Raw genomic sequence first — 18,515 nt, 5'->3', positions numbered from 1 at the left:
TTTGCACCATGTTCTCACAGCATTTTTCTTCTGGCACTCCTTGCTCAAAAGTCCACTTCCAGTAGCTTGTGGAACCACAGATTTATTGATTTGGACATAAGAGGAGATGAAGTGAAAACGCCAGTTTGAGACCCAACTCCCTGAGCAAACCACAGCCCAGCATTTACCAGGGAGCCTGTGGCAGGCTGCAGGGAGCCTGTCCCCTTCCCGGCTGGTGACAGGACCCTGTCTCTGCCCGGAAAGGTTGCTGGAGGAGCGCTGAGTGTGGTCACGCTGGCTGTGGGCCCTCGCCCAGCCCATCACTCGCTCCTCTGCGATGCTTTACCTGCTGCGTTGCTCCATGGCGGCAGCCGCCGGCTGGCTGGGAGAGGCCGTGCCGGCTGGGCTGCGAGGCAGTGCCACGCGTTGCTTCAGTCCCTGGTGCGTTCCCAGCCCCAGAGGCTGCAGGCAGCTCGCCCGGCTGGTGCTGAGCTCTGGAGGGGACGTTGCTGTGGGCTGGGGGCAGCTATGGCAGCAGGGCACCGAATCTGGGCTGGCCCTGCCCCTGCAAGCAGCGGTGGAGCTGGGAGCGGGCAGCGTGCCGCCCGTGCCCTTGCTCGGTACGCAGCGGAGCGCCTCCCCAGCATGGCCCCGCAGCGAGCCGGGAGGGCGTGGGGGGCTGCCAGGGTATCTGGGGACTCAGTGAGCCCTGCTTCCCTCTCCGCAGGGCGCCAGGGATGCGATGCAACAGGACAGCAGCTCCTGACCCCGCGTGGTGACCTTCCTCGCTCCGGAGAGGTCTGGCAGGCATCGACCCTGCTTTGGCAGGGAGATGGGGTGAATGGATACAGGGAGGTGGGCTTCGACCCAACTTCTGCTCTGCTCCCCCCAGGCGTGGCAGGGGCTTTGCTGGGAAAGGGGCCAGGGGCTGGCTGGCCATGCTGGTGGCCGTCTGGCTGGGATGGCTGTCCAGCTGGCCGGCCACAGCCCTCATTCCTCCGCTGTTGGGTACCGCTTTGTTGCTAGCTGGTGACATCACCCGAGAGCCCACCCCCTGCCTCTTATCCGTCTCTCCGTCTCGCTCACTTATTCACAGGCAGCGCTGGCAGGATCAGGGACTGTGCGAGAGCCGGAGCCGGCAGCAGCAGCATGCGTGCGGCGTCTGAGGCTCAGGGCGCGAGAACCACGTAAGGTGCCTGCCGGAGCCTCCCCCCTCACCTACCTCCGCTTCCCCCAGCCGAAACTTCACGGCTCCCTCACGCACGATCTGGGCTTCTCCGGGGGAGCTTGGCGCCGACAGCCGCATGCATGACACTCCGAAAAGGAGAGAAAATGACCATAAGTATCCAGGAGCACATGGCTATTGATGTCTGCCCCGGCCCCATCAAACCCATCAAGCAGATCTCCGACTACTTTCCCCGCTTCCCTCGTGGGCTCCCCGCCGCCGTCGGCCGCAGCAGCACCCTGCGCTCCGCCGTCAGCCAGCCCTCCGTCGGCCCCGCCGAGGCCCCCCGCGAAGAGGACGAGGACGTGGACCAGCTTTTCGGGGCATATGGCACGACACCCACCAAGCAGCCCGCCAAGTGCCCAGCGCCCGAGGAGGTGGTGGACCCTGAGGGCTACGAGTCCGACGACTGCAGTGAGTTCCTAAGTTTCCTTGTGAGTTTGCCGGGTGCTGAGGGCAAGGGTGGGTCTTAGGACTGGTCCCCCATCTTGGTGCCTGAGCCGTGCGCCCTTCCCTCCTGCCAGCCATGCCGTCCATCCCTGGGATTACGTAGCGGCGGCGATGAGCCCTCTGCTCCAGCCAGGGAGGCTGTCACAGCCCTGCTCCTGCGCTGCCCTGGCTGGAGGGAGGCCCTGGGAGTGTCCCTGCTGCAGCCAAGCTGGCCGCCGAACCCAAACTAGGGAAGTCACCCAAGAGCCACCAGTTGCTGGGCTTTGCCGTTGTGGTTGAGGCGCTTCCTTGCCTCATCCCTGCTCGGCTCCTCGCCTCTGAAGGCTGCCAGCTGGGCTCAGACCCTCTGGTTAATCCGTCTCGGCGGTGCAGGCTGCTCCAGCCACCCTGCTGATTAGCTGGTGATACGCTCCAGCACTGCCCAGCTCCAGATCGGAGAGATTTGTTCAGAATGATGTCCGCCCTGGAAATCTCTGTCCTCTCCCTCGGCAAACTCCGGCGTGTCGTTCCTCACCCTCCAGCTGCACCCAGAGCCGTGCAAGAGCCCAGGGTGGCTTTTTGAACAGAAGGCTTCAATTCTGGTAGATGCAGGTGCTTGCGGTGAGGTTTAACCCCTACCCACCCAAAATGTCCTTCGCACCCAGCTCGGTGGAGCTTTGCAGGCTGTGAAACGGCTGCTGTCTGGCTCTGCCCAGCCACGGTGGCTGGGGTAGCGCTGCTTTCCTTGAGGTCGGTGGAAAACTAAGGTCTCGATTCAGCACAGCCTTCAGGGACCAGATCCTGCGAGGGGCTGAGCATAAAGTTTGGAGCGGGGAGATGCCGGGGAAGGGAGTCGGTGCCGCTGAGCGTTGCTGCATGCTCGTCTTGGGGGAAGGGGGAGGCTGAGCTCCCACGATGCTGAGCTGTTTACGGCCCAGCGCCGGGCAGGCGGTGGCTTTCCCTGTGCAAAATGTCACAGCTGTGCCTCGGCATCGCTCCGTCGCGTCGCGGCCACCCCTGTGCTCCCCTCTGCCTGCGGACCACCGGCCGTGGCTCCCAGAGAGGCTGCGGCGCTGGGTGCAAGCCCCAGACTGGCTCTCCCTCTCTCCCCATCCTGGTATCGGGGTCACGCTCTCTCGGAGGAGGCGAGGGCTGCGCTGTTCCCGGGGAGGACATCTCTGCTAAGCCGTGTTTGTCCCAGCCGGGCAGTTAACGGTAACTTTAACCGGATTTGGGTTATTTGCTGCTCTAATTATTAGGTCATCTTTGCTCATCCCAGCAATAGAAATGGGAGCAAGTGGGCTTCAGGGGCAGAGGTGTGTGCGGCAGCTGAAGCGCTTGGGGCCGTGGGACGAGGCGCTTTCAGCGGGTGACTTGCAGGGAAATTGCCCAGGGCGCTGCCTTCTGCGTTTAGCCCGGCTGGCGATGCTGGCAGCGGCTCGGCTCGGTGCCGGGGGCCGGTGGGTGTTTGTCTCGCCCCGGCTGGCGTTAGGAAGAGTGTTTCTTGCAGCGTAACAGGTGTCAGACAAACCGCTGAGGCTCTTCTGCCAGATGTGGTGGGTTTTCCACTGGCAAAGGCACAGCGGTGCCAGGAGCAGAGCGAGGAGTGGGCCTGCTGGTGTCACATCGCTGGGGACAGCGCGGGGTGGCCCCAGCCGCTCTCAGGGCACTGGCTGGCATAAACGTGCAGGATGAGACCGACGCTCCTCCATGTTTAGCAGCCAAGTTGCAAAGCCAGACGAGGACTCGCTGGCCCCGTTTCCCTGACTGGGAGCTGGGAGGGGATTCGTGCAGCCTGGCTTGAGCCATCGCCTGCACCGGGGAGTGTCTTTCGGCTCCCCTGCGTCCCTGGCGGGTGATTCAGGGCTGCTGCATTAGTCACCTGCGCTAAATTTCCCCTGGGGAGCGTGTCTCTGCCAGTACGGCAGGACGGCGTTGGGGGCTAGGTGATGTTCCCGCCGGTGACACGCAGGGTTCTGGGAGTTGTCCGAGGTCTTGGGGATGGTGGTGTTGGAGCCTGGGTGCGTCGCCCACGAGTCAAGGGCTTGTTGGGTGGGGACATGTCTTGCCTTGCACCCCAGAGATGCTCCCAGCACAGCCCAGGAGAGGTGCGGGGAGAGGGATTTTGCTGTGGCAGGATCCATCGCGAGGAGATGGAGAGGACGGCTCCTTCCCGTGTGTCCCACCTGCCTGCAGGTTTCCCTCCTCCGGCACAGAAGCCGTGGTGCTGGCTGGTCAGCTGGGAGGAGCAGAGCTGCCCCTGCCTGTAGAAATGCAGCGTTTAGCTGGGTTTCCCCTACCCTGGCTCCTTCCTACCCTGGGTTACTTCTCCAGCTTGATGTTTCTGGGTTTCCAGCAGCACCGGGCTGATAGGTGATGGGGCCGCATCCCTCAGGCGCCGCAGCGCGGCAGGGCGGCATTGGGCTGGACGGGAGCTGGCAGCCTCCCTGCCTGACCCCCGGCACCTCTGGCAGGGCTGCGGGGAACAGCACGGGGCAGCAGCTCACCCGGGCTGGCTCCCTGCACCGCGTTTCTTAATGTTTTACCAAGTCACGTTCCTGACCCCACCAGGGAGAAGCATCAGTGTCTGCTCCCATCCAGGCAGGGTGGCCTGATCCCGCGGTCTGGCATCCGTGGGGAGATGTCTGTGTGTGCATGCATGTTATTTGGTGCTTTGGAAAACCAAGAATCCCAGGGCTGCAGGAGGCAGGCGAGATCCCTCCAGAGATGGACAGGGACCCAGACGAGGTGCAGGAGGATGGGAGGGGACCCACTGAGCCAGGCGTTCACCACGGGCAGATCGCACGCGTCGCTGGGAGGATGATGCAGAGGCTTGAGGGGACGGCTCTGGGGCACGCGGGGCCGAGGCCAGCGGTTCGGGGCAGCGTGACGCAGCCCTGTTGAGCAGGGGAGCGCTGGAGGTGCTGAGGAAAACAAACCTGGTCCCCGCGGGGCAGCTGGAAGCAGCCTGTTGAATGCAGCGAGTGGCAGAGAGCAGGCAGGGCCGGGGGACCTGACAGAGCAGATAATGAGCGGAGATGTCGGGGCTGGCTGGGGGAGCACTGGGAATCGCATGGAGCCGGCCCTTCCCATCAGACCTGCCAGCAGCGCTGCTGTGAGGATTTGCAGGGTCGTGGTTGGCACCGTCTACCCTTGGGAGGCCCCTGGGAGAGGGACTCATCACTGCCCTGTGCCTCCTCTGTCCTCCGTCTGCAGAGATGCTCCGGGACCGGGGCCCAAGCTGTACAGAGCCGGACTTTTCCTGCAGCGGGTTTGTCCCCAACGGGGCTGCTGAGGAGGGAGAATGAGGCAGGAGAAGGGGGGGTGTTTAGCGTGAAGCCCGCAGAAGGGTGCTTTGGTGCCGTTGGACCAGCGCTAGCGTTTGCTCTGAGCTGAGAGGACTGGCGGGGATTTGGGATGGGAAGTGGGGGGATTCGCTCCTACTGCCTCGGGACACCCGGCTGTCACCTCGTCTTCGGTTCCCCTGGCTGGTGCCTGGTGACAGCAGCAGTGCCCTGGCCCCTGGGGTCCCAAGCCACCGGGGATGCTTTGCGGCGCTGCCAGGGGAACTTGGCTCGTAAGGAAAATGTGCGAATGCCAGCCAGGTGGCAATGTGCCCCGCTGCGAGGAGCTGGGGCTCGCCTCCCGTCTCCCCTGATGCCAGCCAAATCGCTGCTCCTCGCGTGGTGCTGCGCAGTCCCCTCTGCAGCACCAGCCTGGGTTTGCACCTGGCAGATTTTTAAAGGCCTCTGAAATCTCTGCGCACGCAGCGTGGGGCTGGAAACGTCCCTCCGAGGGAGCTCTTGCCAGGAGACAGCACTGGACATAGTGGCCATCCTTCTTCTGTAAGGTGCCAGCAAGTTTCTAGCCCTTGAAACGCTTCGTTCCCCTTGGCTTTGGAGCGAGGCTGCGGCCGGCGCTGGAATTTCCCCCTCCTCTGTACGGGTTTGGCTCTGGGATTTCGGATGGGGAGGCAGCCCCAGAGCAGGGGGTTGCAGCGGGAGCTGGCGTTTCTGGAAGAGCTGCCTGTGTACCGTTCCTGCTGGTGCCCGGGGCTGTATCTGTACGTACGAACCTGGCCGATTTTATAGCGTGCGCGTCTTTATTCATGGCAGGAGCAGGCTCGCCAGCTCCCAGGCTGCAGCAGCACAAACACACAACTTCTCCAAACTACAGCTGAGAGGCCTGGCTGCTCGCGACGCCTGCTGCAGGCAACGCCGCAGAAGTTATTTAGGAAGACTCTTTATTTTGAGCAAAGAAGATAATTAGGCAGGCAAAGCCGTCGTGCAGATATTAATTACTGGCTGCTCAAAGACGTAAAGAAGAATGAAGGTCTTGAGGGGCGCAGGGTTTGCAAGTCACCTGGCAATGCTTGCGGCCAGACGGGAGGAGGCAGGAGAGACGGCGAGGGGAAACGTGCGTTGAAGTGATGAGGATATTTACTTCTGAAACGCAGCTCCTTAGCATATGCTGCCACTGCTATTTATAACCTTTGAATCGTCTTTTCAATCCAGATAAGGCCAAAAGAAGTATTTTTTTTTTTTTTTTAAACTGAGGAAACTAAACAAACCGTGCTGATTTCAGCAGAGCTCGGAGCGTGGCTTTGCCAGCCGTACCGCGACCCCAGCTGCCTGTGCCGAAGAAATGTGTGTAGGTACTGGGCAGCGTCGCAGCCGAGGTTTAAGGTCGTCGGGGAGCTTGTAGCCCTCCCAAGGGAGACACGGGGTGCTAGCTGAGGTGACTTTGGGTTAACTCCTGTCTGCTTTCCCGTGGGATACCCGAGTACCGGAAAGGCGCTGGCGCAATGGGAGCCCTCTCCTGCCGGCTGCCCCGTCGGTGGTCTGGGTGGACGCTGTGTGTCGGATGCTCCTGGCCCTCCTCAGAGCCTTCGTCCCCTGATGGTGCTTGTTCCCTGGGCTGGCTGTGGTCAGGGACACCCTGAAGATAAATGCGGGCACCCAGTGAGGTGAGCAGCATCTGTCCAGGCATCCCTCCTCCAACGGTGATGGAGGGAGCACGTGGGCCTTGGCCTCCAGCCTCTCTACTAACGAAGGAACCATGCGGCCACTGGTTAACGAGGGGCCCTCCTTCTGCCTGGCTGGCTCCCTCCCCAGCCCCTCACCTTCCCCTTGTCCCAGCGTGCAGGAGCAGGGAGATGGTGCCCGGCTGGAGGAGGGAACCTCCCTGTCCCGCAGCAGCCCTGCCACCCTCGTCCTTTCGCTGACACCCTTTCTCCAACGCGCTCGAGCCCAGGGGGTTCCCAGATCTTTCATCTTTGTATTTAACACTGAAGGCAATTTTGGGGGGTTGTTAATTGCAATACTGTAATTCATTAAAGGGAGAGAGAGGGAGAGATTTGAAGGCCATCTCTAAATTGAAATTGCTGAAAGTCTAATTGCTGCTGACATCAGGGACCATTTAGTGCTGTAAAACATAATTGCATCTCTGAACTGTTCTGAGCAGATAAGTGTTCCTCTGAACACTCCTCCTGGAGAAGACAGAAGAGCTGATGAGCATCCATCAACCAGCCTTGCAAAGGAGCAGCTCCCTGCTCCGGAGCTTGCCAGGGGCTGGCGCTGTGTCTCCAAAATGAAGAACTATTCATTGCCGTGGATTTTTTTAAGTGACAAACACACAATGAGGCAGGGAGCAGTTGCAAGAAAGAAGAGTTGTGCTTTTTCCTCACTCCTGGTCCAGTTGAATTCAACCACATCTGTGGAGCTCCAGAGGAGAGAAGGTCTCCTGCCTGTGTGCTGGATCCAGTCCCTGCTGGGTTTTTGTGTAGGACTGGGAACATCCTTCCCTGCTTGCAGCAATGGACCAGAGCCCCGCGATGCTGCCAACTGGCACCACGTAGTCCAGGTGCCAACAGGAATGTCTGTGTCCCAGTATGGTATGCAGCTTCTAGAACATGTCCCAAAACCTTCCACAGGACGCTTTTTTTCATGGAGAAGCTGATGGTGATGCTGACTTTCCACGTGCATTCGCCACCCTGCCTGGCTGGTGCTGAGACCCGCAGCAGTGCCTGTGGCTGTAGGTCCATGCCAGAGGCTGGTGCTTCCGTTGGACCGGGGGGCTTGCGGCCATCGGGGTCTGCAGTGTCTTGACTTGGCACCTTGCAGGATCCATCCCCTACAAGTTGGTCTTCCAGCACTTGCTGGTCCTGGATCTGGACGAGGCGCTGCTGCACGTAGGGGAGGCAGGAGTGCACGCAGGCACCTGCCAAAGTGAAAATCTTCAGCAGCACTGCTTGGAAATAGCAAGAAATAATTTCTGTTCCTCCTGAGGAGTCATTTACTGACACTTCACATGGGGCTGTAAGTGCACAGAATTACTTGCTGCCTTTCAGGACCTTTAAAATTATCTCCATTGCAGAGGAAAATTAAAGCAATGGAAGAATAGGGACCTATCTTTTATAGTGCATTAAAAAATACCCAGTCTGAAGGTTACTGAACCTGTGCTTTCTGTAAGGGAGAGCTAATCCAGACAATCCCCAGCAGTCTTTTTACTGCTCCACTCTGATCTCCCTGGCACAAAATCCATGAGCAGATTATCTTGGGAGCAGCAACGCTGATAAGCAGAGGGACTTAAGGCTTTTGGACTTCTTTTTAATTAGTTCTATAGTGGGGTTTCTGTGCACACCTCAGTTTCTCCCAACCTTGCTGGGCTTTCTAATGGCAGTCACGATGCGAAAGCTGCCCTGGCTTCGGAAGGTAAGGAACCCACTCGGTCATGGGTTCCTCCTCTGTGCTGCGTGCGCCGGAGCATCTTCAGTGTCTTGAGCATCCCTTGGGCTGAGAAACTCTTCTCCCTGGGGTGTCCCAGGCCAGCGAAGGGGTGGATCTGCCGCCCTGCGTGGGCCAGACAAGGGCACGTAGCCTGCAAGGACAGGGGCTGGGTGAGGGAGCAGAGCACAGATTTATCACCACGTTTTGCCTTTCATCCCGCAGGTATAAATAGAAGCTGCTTCAGCCTCCCCGTCACCCTGGGCGCTGATGGGAAATGTCAGCAATAAACAATTTCTGCCGACTCCACCAACAAGAAGGGCGGCAGCGGCGCTGTGCCAGGACGCCGCGCTGCCCGCGGGCGCCGGGCGCGCTCACCGTATCCCACGGCCGAGCCTGGAGACGCGTCTGCCGGATACGCTGGCCTCTAATAATTTTGTGGCCCGCTGAATTAATCAAAACGCCCAAAGGTCAGCGGGAGAAGAGGCCGCATTCCTGTGCAAGTCAGATTTATTTTCCTTTTTAGAGCCAGTATTAAATGCCAGGCCCTGGCCGGCACCTTGCCATCAATCTCTCCCAATTCATGGAGAGGAAAGAGGGTCAGAACCTGCTAACGAGGGCGGCTCTCCTAATGGTTATTTTATCATTGGAGCAGAATAATCGTAATAATAACGATACATCCTGCCTGCTGTCTGGAGAGCGCAAAGCTGCCTTTGTAATGACTGACAAAGACATTTATTTATGGTTTTTTTTTTTTTTTTTTTTTTATTTGCAGCCTGTGTGATTAGAGGGCAGCGATCAGAATAGCCCAGTCGAGTTAAACACGTCTAGTAACAGCGCTTGGAGTCTAATTGCTGCCTTTTTCTTTTTTAGGCAACTGCTCCCCTAATTAAGAGCAGAATTGAGTTGCATCTCAGCTGTGAGCACAGGTGGGAGGAGGAAAGTGATAAAGAAGGGCGATTCGGCTGCGTTGGGAAGGGCCCTGTTTGGAGCCGGGTGGCTGCTGGGCCCGATCCTGCCGGCTGGAGATGGGAGATCTCCCAGAGCCAGGGCTGGACGTGCTGCCAGCGGTTTTGCAGGAGGGATGAGAGCGGTGAGACCCGTGCTGGTGTTGGCTTGCCTGGCTTCTCACTCGGTGTGCTCCCTGCTCCAGGAGCGTGGGGCTGGCTCTGCATCTGGGCTGTGGTCCCGTATGGGTTTGTACGGAGCTGTTGTGGGCTGCGGGGTGGCTCCCATCCCTGGATTCAGCTGGAGGTCTCCTGCCATCTCCTCAGGCACCCGAGCAACCAGTCTGTCTGGGAGCAGCGAGCCGGGGATGCAGGCAGCTTGAGCACCAGCCTTCATGGCTGCGCTGCATCCGTCGCCCAGCAGCGTATCCCCCGGAGGTAACGGAGAGCGCGTGGCTGTGACCGTGCCGCAGATGCTCTGCTCCTGTGGGAGATGTGTCCTCAGCATCCGCCCCGCTGGGTCCTGGCTCTGGCGGGGGCGCTGGCCCTCGGCTGCGTAGCAGCACCTTAGCTGCCAAACCCCAAGTTAGCCTGATCCCTTTTGTCATCTCCATACGGCCGCGTTTTTAGGCAATTAGCACAACATGTTCTGCTGATATTTCCACATCCCTCTGCCGAAGGCAGACCCTTCCCTGGGAATCGAGACTCGCCATCAACAAAACAAATCCCTGCATAAAGGAGAACCCCTCCAGGGCTGGAGGACAGCTGGGGACGGAGCCTGGCAGGGCTGCGGGGAGCCGCACGTCCCTGTCCGTGCCCTCCTGCCTGCTCGCAGCTCTGCGATGAATGGGAACCGCTCAGGGTTTGCTCACGGATCACCAGCGCTGCGTCCCCAACTGCAAAGCAAGCGTCTGCTGCCATGCGACGGTGCTTTGGGGTTTTGTCCATCTTGCCGGAGCGGGGCTCCCCACTGCCCTCGCCCCTTGTCAGTATTTCCTGGCCAGAGTCTGTTTTTACACCAAGCTTTTAATTTGTTTTATAAATTGCCAAATGCAGCAGGCTAAGCCGCGGCCCCCTTCTGTGATAAAAATAAAATAACAGCTTGAACTTGGGAGGGCCGAGTGGTGGGGCTGGCAGGAAGCGGCTGATTAAAGGGCAGGTGGAAATGATGAGGCTCCGAAACCGGAGGCTTCATCTTCCGCTCTTGAGTGAAAATGCAGATTTGTTGAGTTTTGCTGACTTGGGTTTCACTCGTGTGCCGTAGAGCCTTACCCACCTCGGGCTGGTGCTGTGATGCTGCCGTGAGCTCCCCGTCGCTGGGCAGGGGACAGGCAGCCGCCAGCGCGCTGGGCGCCGCTGCGCGTTCCACCTCCCTGCGTGATGTGGAGCGAGTCTGGCCGGTAATTGCTCTGGAAACGCCCATTTTGGGCCAAACCCAGACACGCCGCACAAGGTGTTGCGTGTTTGGCCTCACCCTGTATCACCTCCATCCCCCCTGGCAGGTGAACCCCTCTGATTTCTGCCTTACCTAAACAGATAGCTAATGCACCGTGAAATTACTCCGGAACGAGGAGGGGTGCGTTGTTCTGCCAGAAATCTCCCTGAATATTTACTCTGCTTTGAAGGCAAGGTATTTGCTCCTGAGCGACGATTTTTATTTGCTAGCAGGCAGACCTGTAGCTCGCTCGCGTTTGGGCTAGAAGATCACTGTGAAATTGCAGCCCGAAGGTTTCAGTCCCCTGAATATCCACCGCTTCCCAGGGTGGCTTGCTGCAGAGGCCATTTACCCTGGAATAAAGCGCCTCGTTTCCTGCCATGAAGTTCGTCTAACTTACCTCCCGGGAAGCGAACCCGGCTTTGACATCAAGCAAAATTGTTCTGGTTTTTATTTGGGATTTTTTTTCCCTCTGCTCTGAACCTGTGCGCGTGGCGGGAAGGTGCGGTTACCTTGGAAACGGCGGTGGGATGCTGCGTGGCATTCCTTTTGGGAAGGTGGGCATGGAAAAGTGGGGGTTGTGGGGTCCAGAGCCACCCTGGAAGTTCAAGGCCGGTGGCAGGAGAAGCTGTGCTGGGGAGATGCTGCTCCGTGTCTGGGCTTTGGTGCGTGAATCTGGCCTGGGAGCCCTGGAGAGGCTTAAACCACGTTTTGGGAAAGCCTGTCTTTTTAAGGCTTTTTCTCTGCTTTTGATTAGCATGACATGCTCAGATTGTCCAAAGGGAAAGAATTTCTCAGATCAAGTGTACTTTTGCTGCTGAGGCTCTTCTGGTTTGTTCTGGTCTCTTGCCCCTTCCCTGAGGTCTCCTCTCAGGAGCTTCCCTGTTGCTGCTGTTCCTCGGTTGCGGATGCCGTAAGGGAACGCTGCTCTGATTAAAAGCTGTTGGTGTTTTTCATTTTAACCATAAAAGTATTCCCACTCTCACCGGGTTTAATTTACAGTTTGCAGCCAAATTGGAGCTGGGAAGGGATCCCATTGGTGGCTCGGTTGTTTGAAGGTGTCAGTGTACAAATATACGTTCTGGGAACGCCAGCGGCGTTGGATGGGGGAGATGTGCCGACGCTGGGTCTCGGCTGGGTCCAGCTGTGCCCGAATCTTCCCAGAGAAGAGCCTTCAGCTCCTGGGGGACAGAAAGCTGCTGGCTGCAGTAGGGCTGCTGATGGATGGGGTTGACCTATGTGAAAGCCCACGGAGGCAAAGCCTCGGCACTGGCTGCAGTCCCCGGGCGAGCCGCAGCCGTTCATCCCCCTCGCTCCTCTCCCAGGACTGCTCCGGCTCCGCCAGCCGGGCGTGGGGATGGCCACCAGCCTCCCAGCACGAAGGGGTGTTTCATAACCGGGCTCACAAGAGGATGCTTTGTGTTTTATAACATCTGCAGCCATTTCTCCAGCATTTTCATCCACCCCTTTTGTGCTTAGAGGGAGAAGAGGCAGTGTTTGCTGGGCCTCGCGGGTTAATAACATCTTTTCTCCTTTGCAGCCACGCTGGGGACGCTGGATTTCAGCTTGCTCTATGATCAAGAAAACAATGCTCTGCACTGCACGATCAATAAAGCCAAGGTATGTCTCAGCGCTGGGCGAGGACCAAACGTGCTTCTGCCCTCTCCTTCTCCATCCCTGCCTTTCAGGGTGTTTCCAGCGGGATGGAGGCAGCTGCTCGTCCCCGTGATGAGGTGGTTGCAGCTATTGATGCTTTTTAGAAAAGCACCCGACCCGATGTTGTTATTTACTTGACGCTGGGACCGGCTGTCAGTTTATAAATGGCTCTTTTAAATGCTGCTAATCGTTGCCACAAAGTGCTCTGCCTCAGCGCCTTTGCTGTCTGCGTGATTGAGGCAATTAGGAATTTTTTCCACATTTTGGAGCAGAAACAGATAACTGAGGTCCTGATTCTTCTCCTGGGCCTGTGAAAGGTGCTTCGGGGCACTGCTTGGCTCCTCTCTGCAACGCCTGGCATGAGAACCAGAGCGGTGAGGGCTCCAGGTCAGCACGGCCAGGCCCCGACAGCGGTGGGTTGGTGGAAGAAGACCTGAGTCTTTGTAGATCTTGGGAAGGGGTGGAGGGTTTTTACAGAAGAAGGGAGAAGCTGCAGGAGAACAGGCTGTGTGCTGGGCCCCTGGAGAATCAGCCCACGCTGTTTGCATTTGTAGGGTGCTCCTCTTCCCTCCAGCTGCAACTGGCTTATTTGCAGCCCCAGCCCGGAGCCCGCTGTGCCGGGTGCTGCGCCCGCACGTTCCCGCCGCAGGGTTCTCCCCATCTGAAACAGGACCTCGGGCACAAAAGCTTGTCTTGGGGATGAGCGTGGAGGCATCTGCCCCGGCAGACCTGGAGCCCCTCCTGGCCGAGGGGCAAGCCCAGCACCCGCGGGTCCCTGGGCAGGGCTGCTGGGACAGAGAGGATGAGGCAGCCAGCGGGTTTTGCTTCCCTCCCTGTCACGCCCGTGAATTTGCCGGCAGCGTCTGGGTCAGGTTTCCCTTGGCACGCTCGGGAGCGGTGCCAAGGAGCCTTTTAACTGGGTTTGCAGTGGGTGGAAGGCGAGGAGGAAGGAGACCCGCAAGTGGCAAGTGATCGAACTAACGGCAGCGAGAGCAAGGGCAGGGCTGACGACAGAGAGCCCTGGTCCTCGCTGTGCCCACCCGCCCGTACGGGAGTAGTGGTTTCTGACCCCATCCCGTGGGGCTGAGGACACCACGCGGCACTGGCATCGCCCCTGTTCGTGGGGTGGGCAGATCCCCCCTCACCGCTCTGACATTCAAGCGTTCGAGTCCTGTTCATTTCCATTCTGCTCTCATTCTCCCATTTTTCTCTTTTTATTTACATCGCCATCTGCTCGCTCTCATTTCATCTCTCGCCTGGGGAAAGCTGCCAAAACTTGACTACAAAAAGGTAAGGGCCAGCACCCCGGCTGCCGTTGGTGGCAGCCGGCGTCGGCCGCGTAGACGCTAGAAGTAGTGCTGTAGAGGAGGCGATGCGGTGGCCGGGGAGCGCCGGGGCCACGCGTGCGAGCCACAGCACGGCGCTGGGACGTGCGCTGCCCTTGGATCTGGGCTGGGGCTGGCCTGGTCGGTGTCTTGGATATGATGTCCCAGCCCCCCAAGGAAGGTGCCCTCAGGATGCGTCCCAGCTCCTGGAGCCTCAGTCCCTGCCAGCAGCTGTTGACACCTGGACTGTTTCAGCCACGTGGGATGTGTTTTTCTTTCTCCCTTCGACAACCCCTCCAAACAACCCTCTCTCTCCCTTTTGATCCCTATTTATTTTAATCTCCAGCAGTTTTATATCTGCTGATGTCCCTCATGAGTCCCGTTATTGCCTCCCAGGGAGCGGCAAGGGGGTTAGTGGGCTCTTGGAGGCACGGGTGACAGGTTAAATCCAATCAGTCCTGCTCTGCCACCAATTTTCCGCTCTGCAGCCATCAGCTGCTGCATTGTGCCGGAGGTCGGGATAACCGCTGCACGCCGGGGGGATTTGCCCTGGTGCCAGGTGCCTGGGGGCATCTCAGGTGTTTCTTGGTGACATTCACAGCGGGATCTGTGAGATGCTGGGTGTTTCCAGACCCTCAGGTCAGGCCCGTATCCCATGTTTGGGTGGAGCTGGAATAGGGAATGAAAGGAGTTTTGCTTTGTTGTAAGAGGTGTGGAAGCTGGTAGCCGTGGGGCTATCCTCAGGCTGTCTGCTTACACCAGGAGCGAGGCACTTGGTGCCTCAGTTTCCCTAATAGCACATAGATCTGCCCTGCCATCGGGCACTTTGTGCCAGCAGATGGATATCTGGAAGCTGATTTTGGAAGGCAGCAAGTGCTCGGCATCTCTGCAGGCTCTAGCCAGGGAAGCGAGGGTTCTAGTTCCTCCTGGAGATGAACGGATTAAATGTGGGGCTGCTGTTGGTCCACGCCTGGATTGCAGGGAGAGGGGAGATTGCGTCACCCTCAAGGAGCACCCGCCTCCTCAAGGAGCACCACTTGGGACAGCCCTGCGCTTTGGCGTTGCCTTCAGTGGTTGCAGTTGGGGTATGGTCTCGGCAGGTGGGGCAGCCACCACACCTCTCCGGCCAGCACCAGACTGTCACCCCTGCTACGCTGGCCTGAGCCCTGGGCAACTGCCACGGCACGGGGACTCGCTGGTGCTGCACCACGGGCCAAGACAAAGGCTGTCCCGCGGAATCGCAGCACCGGGGAGATAAGGACTAAGAAACTAAGAAACTCCCTGGCTGGAGCAGGGCTGCGGTTGGTGCGGCCAGCGGAAAGCTCCGGGCCCCACGCAGGCAGAAGCGGGCAGGCAGCTGGAGCCGTCTCGCGCTGACGGCTCTGGGTGTTGGCCGCAGCCCTGCCCGCACCCTGCCTTTCACGCTTCAGGCACGGCTGAATCCAGACACGTTGCGGCTCGGCTTGGATGAGTGGGAGAATAAATCAGGGTGGTGCGGGAGCCTGTTTCTGGACTGTGGGAGCAGCCGCGCGACAGCATCTCCCAGGGTTTTGTCGGTCCATACCATCACATGTGGGAAACGGCGTCACCCCTCCTATAAAATGTGACAGAAAGGGGACGATGAACGCGCAGGTGCCGGAGCCTGCGTCTGAGCGTGCGGTGCCGTGGCTTGGGTGAGGGTCTGCTTGTCTGCGTAGTCCTGCAAAGCCCAACCTGCTGCACGGAGCAAGACAATAACCTGCTATAGGGGATCTATAGGGCGTGCGGCAGCGCAGGCGCTGTCGGGCTCTGCTGTCCTCTAGCTCCGCTGCTCCCGGGAGGAGGATGCCCTGGGCGAGCCCGAGGTGGCTGGGCAGGCAGCGGTGCAGCGTACCCGTGCCAGCGTACCCGGGCCGCTCTCCCTGTGCTGCTGGCTGCAGCCGCAGCTAGAAAACACCCGGGAGTTTCCACCCTGATGAGCATTTGGATGCTCCCCCACTTCCAACCGAAGCCGAGCGCTGGAGGTCTGCATGGAGCATTACTTATGAATTTGCTCATAAATATTTATTACTGCAGGGAAATTCCCGTCTCAAAGCTGTGTCTCTCCTCCGAGCTGTCAGGGTGGAAGCACAGGGTTTGCCCCATTTCAGAATGAGATGCTTTGGCCCAGGAAGAGGCGTCCAGGCTGGTTTTTGGGCAGCAGGGAGCCTGCTCACCGGGCAGGCAGCTCGCCGTGGGGCAAACGGTGTGACGAATCCATCTCCTGTGATTTCTGTATGCCTCTAGCGTGGCGTTAATCGGCAGCCCGATTAGCCTGAATCGTAATTAAATCCTATTGATTAGCTAAATGTCACTGGCACGGAGTGCAGCTGGCAGCAGCTGGGATGCAGTGGGGCCATCGGTCTCCGTAGGATTGCAGCAGGGATTTGGGGGTTGGGTAGAGGAAGGGAAAAGATACAACTCAGTCTTGGCTCCGTTGCCCGTGCCGTGATGCACAGCACCATAAATTGGTCCTGGCAGGAGGACCGGGTGGAGCTGGGGCTGTGCTGGCTGAAGCCGCTGGGAGACTCTGTCCCCGTGACAGAGCCCTGTGACCCTCCTCTGCCCCGGTTTAGGGTGGAGGTCCCTCCACGGAGGGGGAGCATTTTTGCGGGGCAGAGCTGTCGGGGCTGCTGTAATGTCAAATTCAGCCCCGTGCCAAATTTGCATCAAGTAATGTGGGAGGGAGGGGGACGTGACATTAGGAGCCATTTTCCAGGCTCCTGTCACTCCATCTTTCATAGCACATCTATTAAAAAAGCCTTTAATAGCCTCCTCAGAAGGTAATTTAATTGAGCTGAATTGATGGGTGAATTACAGGGCTGCCTGTCTTTCTCCATCTATTTTCATGGGAATTTGCTTGCTTGCCTCTGATTCCATTTGCCGTGGGGCGGGGGGAGCACCCCTGTGGCAGGAGGCTGCGGGAGCCTTTGCTTGGCTCAGCTGGGAGCGGTTTGTGCTCCCGGCCAGATCCCAGCTGGAGCCTGGGGACCAGCCCAGCCCCTTGCCTCCCTGTCTGCCTGCGGAGCCGCAGCCGATGCCACCACCTTCCTCCGTACCCGCTGCCTTCCTCTTTCGCTGGGCCAGGGACGTCACCCGAGCGGCGCTGCCGTTACAGCCGAGCCGTTTAGCCTCCATTTGCTGCTGTTATTTTTATCCTTTTGGCTCTGCTTTAAAAGCAAAATCCTCTTTGCCGGGCACCATTTGGTCTCCCTTGCCCCAGGGCAGCACGCCGGTCTCCGAAGCAGAGCCCTCACCAAGGTCAGGAGCAGCTCGGACCCTCGGCCGAGTTGTGCGGATCCGGGAGGGGCGGCGGAGGGACGTTCTCCGGGGCTGCCTTGTGCCCTCGGCTATGCCGAGCGCATTACCTCACGTGTGTGAGGTATGGAAGTGATTTACCTCAGCGTTTCCCTCTTGGATTTGTCCAAACCGTGCCTTGAAAGTGATTAAGTTTTCGTTGCACGTAGCCTTTCCAGCAGCTGCCCGGAACGGATGCGTTCCTGCCAGGTGGATCCCTGGCAGCGGCACGCGCTCATGAATCCCGGGCACCGAATGCTCTGCTCATCTCACAGAGGGTGCGACGAGTCGTTAGCGTTACCCTGCCTGGGTTGGAGCCGGGCTTGGATGGGTAGCTCTGCTGAGAAACCATCCCCTGATCCAGGTGGAGGATTGCCTTCAGACAGCCTGGAAATAACCCCTGCAGGGATCCCGCGCCAGGCTGGGGATAATCCAAGGACTTCCGTGGTGTAGCTGTTATTTCCACTAAGGACTGGTAAAAATTAGGCTTCATTTTTCACGCTCCTGTGTTGCTTCCCTACCCTGTGGAGTTTGTTTCCACGTGGGCTGTGCAGTCACAGCTTTGGGCTGGGTTTGCCCGTCACCCTCGGGTAACTTTCAGCCCGCTGATTATTTAGAAGAAGAGCAAGTTTGCCTCTGCCCGAAGCGGGATCCGCCCCACAGCATCGCTATAACAAACATGATCCGCAGCATCCTTTAAGAGCTGTGAGGGTCTCGTAGAAAATCCATCAGGAATGGCCGTAGCGAGTGTTTCCTCGCCTTTGTGCTCCGGTACCCCAGATTTCCCTGCAAACGCCGTGGCAGCCGGCTGGCGACAGCCTCCCGCTGGCCGGAAAGCTGTTCTGCCTTCAGCTGTGCCTTAATAGCCGAGAGTAGGTAGGTGCTATCACACCCTCGGGGAGCGCTTAGAAGTGACACCACAACAGCAGAGGTGTGTGTTTGCTCATAAGCAATTATTAAATGACAAAACCCTGTAATTTTAAACCTCGAAAATCGCTGCGCTGGTTTACTTAACCCCCAAATTAATTGTGATCGGGATGTCGGAGCCAGCCGCTGGAAGAGCGGAGAGGAGCTCCGCGGCCGATGCCGAGCGCGGGTGAGAAGCCTTCCCCCAGCTCCTCCTCGGCGCGAACTGCAGACAAGGTTTGAACGCTGCGTGTGCTCAGCCTTTGCTGCACAGCCCGGATCCTGCACCGACCACGCCCTCCTCCTTCCCCAGTCCCGAGGAAACAGTGCCATTACTCTACGGACCGACGACGTCCTGGCTCAGCAAAGCCACCTCGCCTGCCCGGCCTCTTGCCGTTGTCCTGACTCCTGCTTTTTGCTGTTTCCTCTCCAGGGCCTGAAGCCGATGGACCATAATGGTTTGGCTGATCCCTACGTCAAATTGCACTTGCTTCCCGGAGCCAGTAAGGTGAGATGCCTTTTGCTGCTTCTTTTTGCTCCTTCCTTCCCTTCCCGGGGCTGCCCTTTGAATTC

At 58.7% G+C, this 18,515-nt stretch overlaps 1 protein-coding gene across 1 annotated transcript in view; it reads left to right on the top strand.

Annotated features, from left to right (window-relative positions):
• Nucleotides 1–1,041: 1,041 nt before the first annotated feature.
• Nucleotides 1,042–18,515, top strand: part of DOC2B (double C2 domain beta) — a 33,454-nt gene continuing 15,980 nt past the window's right edge. Inside the window, exons 1-3 of the mRNA XM_086763402.1 lie at nt 1,042–1,618; nt 12,281–12,360; nt 18,376–18,450. Coding sequence (XP_086619528.1) covers nt 1,288–1,618; nt 12,281–12,360; nt 18,376–18,450 — 486 coding nt within the window. The 5' untranslated portion in view covers nt 1,042–1,287. The remainder of the gene's footprint in view (nt 1,619–12,280; nt 12,361–18,375; nt 18,451–18,515) is intronic.

Source organism: Chlamydotis macqueenii, chromosome 19 (genome assembly GCF_036417535.1).
Source record: "Chlamydotis macqueenii isolate bChlMac1 chromosome 19, bChlMac1.mat, whole genome shotgun sequence".
NCBI lineage: Eukaryota > Metazoa > Chordata > Aves > Otidiformes > Otididae > Chlamydotis > Chlamydotis macqueenii.
This window is presented reverse-complemented; position numbering and strand designations above follow the sequence as displayed.